The following is a 2,852-nucleotide window of genomic DNA, read 5'->3' as shown; positions in this document are numbered from 1 at the left end:
TCTGGCCCGGCCGCTGTCTCTGGTGGGCCTGGCCATCGTCAGCACAGCACACACTCCGCAGGCACACAGGCCACTGACGACATGGGAGCCCACTCTGGCCACGGGCAGGAGTGTGCGGGTGTCAGCATTGGCCAGGACACAGCCCGTGGGGTGCCCAGGGCCGGACCCACAGCCGCCCAGTGACGGCGCCTCCCTTACAGATGTTCGGGTCTCCGGATGGCCGCGTCTCTGAGGACGACTTGTCCCGCATCCTCAAGACCGCCTTAGGGGTGGCGGAGCTCCCCGTGACCGACCTCTTCCGGGCCGTCGACACAGAGGATGCGGGGACTATCACGTTCGGTGAGTGTGGGGGACGGCCAGGCCTGCCCCCTCGCCCAGCCCACCCTGCACACTCAGAGGTGTTTGAGGAAGGCGGTCCAGAAACCGACCGGAGTGCGGGAGCTTCCCCCCGACGGCAGGCGCCTGCTAGAACCGAACCCCAGCCCAGTGCCGGGGCGCAGCGCCTAGTGCAAGCACGCCTATGTCCCTGGCTGGGAGAATGTCCACGCCGACCTGGCGGGCCACCTTCCCATGGGGGTCTCGCGAGGCAGCTTTGACCTGGTGTGGTCTTCCCGGAGAGCCCCTGGTGCTGGCCCTGTGGAGACGTCCCCGGCCCCCACGCATTTCCGCACTCAGTCTCGTGTCTCGAGGCGGGTGCAACAGTCCGGCCACAAAGGGGCAGCTCACGGCCTGGGCCCAGGAGGCCTGGGGCTGGTGGGGCCAGAGTTCCAGGCCGGGCCCACACGCGCTTCGCTGGGGAGCGTCTCTCTGCCGGGTGTGTGTCGCCGTCGAAGCCCAAGGAGGCACCTGCTGCGTGCACCACGGGTCTCTGAGGTGGGCGCTCCACCTGTCGGGCTGGGACTGCACACGACCACGTGTCAGGGGCCAGGCGTGTGTGTGCGTGTGCGTGTGCTGGTTGCTGTCTCACATGTCAGCACTGAAGGCCGCTGTAGCCTGGCTGCCCAGTCATCGTGCGGCCCTGCCAAGGGCGTTCCCAGCCCCCGCAGCCTCCCGGAGAGCCGCCCCAGGTTTGCGTCCCACGGCGAGGGTGCTCTGGGCCCACGTCAGGGTGCAGGGCGTCAGAAGCTCACGGGCAGGGGGCAGAGGGGTCCTGCAGATCTCTTTGGGAATTGTGTAGATTTCCCAAAAGCAGGAGTGGCGGAGGGCCCGGTGTCTGCCGTTTTTAGTGAACACCGCAGAGAACCGAGGCCCTGTCCTCACTGCACCTACGAGAGTCTGGCGCGAGCCTCCAGGGCCGTGTGTAGACGCATGCTCGGGGTCTCGTGGGCAGTGCCAGTAACCACAGGTGCCTTCATGTCCGCAGCCAACTTCAGCAGGTTTGCAGAGATGTGCCCCGACTTCGCAGAGGGGTACCTGTACCCCGACAAGGCGCGTCTCGAAAGCTGTACGCACAGCCCACCTGCGCTGACCCCCAACGGCTTCTGCACGGACTTCAGCCCGGAAAACTCGGACGTTGGGAGAAAGCCTCCTTGTAAGAAGCTGGACTAGGACGGGGGCCCCATGGCCTCAGGTCTCTCCGCATCACCCCCGGCCTCTGTGCGGCCATGGGCCCTGCTCGGAGCAATGTCTGGCTCATGCTGTCTGTCGTCTTCGGGCCCAAGGACACTTAGAGGGTTTGTTCTATTTGTTTCTGTGGGGAGTCTCAGAGCCCAGTGCGGTAGGCCATGAGTTGCATATCCCGAGGAAAGAGACCGGGCACTCCCACACCCGGGGTGGGGCCCTGGGGCCTGCCGGGTCTCAGCCACGGCTCCCGGCCGCAGGCATCGGTCACGCCCTCATCACCTGCTGCCTGGTCCGCTCCCAGCAGCGCGCACGGCGGGGTCGTACGCACTCGCACACGGACGTGCCACCATGGTCCGAGCCTGGCGCCGACTCTGCCACCGGCGAGCACTGCCAGGCGCGGTCCGGGTCTGCGTCTGTGCGGGGTCTCGTGCGCATTTTGTAACTCCGTTTAGGTACGTCAGGAAACACACAGCATTTTTTTAAAGACCGAGAATTGTTTTTCTACTTCATCTTTCCTTTTGGGGTCAGAGGACATTTCTTTATAGGCCCTTTTTGATAGAATCTGAGGCCACTTGGGCTTTGACTTAAATTCTTATCAGGTAAATTTCTCTCCAGGGAAGTCTCTCCACGTGGTCCCCTCAGGGAGGTTTGTCCACGAGGACCCAGCCCCCCAGGCCCCCAGGCTGACACCGGCTCATCCCCTCACATGGCCTGAGCGGGCGATGGTGGGACTCGGGGACACACGGTGGCCCCTCCTGGTGGCCCCTCCTGGTGGGCCCCAGTGCTCTTCCTCGTTCTCGGGTGTCTAGTGATTTGGGGTCAACAGCCCCCCTGGCATGGGGGTCTGGAGGACCTCCATGGACACCCCATGCCCGCGCCACGTCCTGACCTCCCGAGGCCCGTGTCACAGTGCATGTGTGGTCATGTGCCCTCTGAGGTGGCGAGCAGGACTTCCACGTGCTGGGAAGGCCCCCTTGCCCTTGGTGACATCTCCCAGTCTCGGCCGTCTCGACGTCGGAAACGGTCCCTAAGCACAAGAGTGGCCGTGACCTTCGGTGCATTCCCTGACGCAAAGCCTCCGGGAGTGTTTGGAACCCGGATTTCCTCATCTCTGAGATGAGCGTTCTGCTCGTGGGGCATTGCTACAGGAAGTGACCGCCAGGCCAGCAGGTACTAATGCTGCAGAGAGGGCACCCGGGGTCCCCAGATGGCAAGGAGGATGCTGCTCTCGTCCCAGCGCAGTGCCGGCTGGCTGGGACTGGCTGCGGGCGCCCCGGGGAGCGCAGATG

At 64.7% G+C, this 2,852-nt stretch overlaps 1 protein-coding gene across 1 annotated transcript in view; it reads left to right on the top strand.

Annotated features, from left to right (window-relative positions):
* LPCAT1 (lysophosphatidylcholine acyltransferase 1) overlaps nt 1-2,237 on the top strand; it is a gene marked incomplete at its 5' end in the record, with an annotated part of 37,633 nt that extends 35,396 nt beyond the window's left edge. Inside the window, 2 exon segments of the mRNA XM_006140132.2 lie at nt 201-339; nt 1,364-2,237. Of these exon segments, the coding sequence (XP_006140194.2) occupies nt 201-339; nt 1,364-1,548 (324 nt within the window).
* Nucleotides 2,238-2,852: the final 615 nt, after the last annotated feature.

This window comes from Tupaia chinensis, unplaced genomic scaffold (assembly GCF_000334495.1).
Source record: "Tupaia chinensis unplaced genomic scaffold, TupChi_1.0 Scaffold000020_1, whole genome shotgun sequence".
Lineage (NCBI taxonomy): Eukaryota > Metazoa > Chordata > Mammalia > Scandentia > Tupaiidae > Tupaia > Tupaia belangeri.
This window is presented reverse-complemented; position numbering and strand designations above follow the sequence as displayed.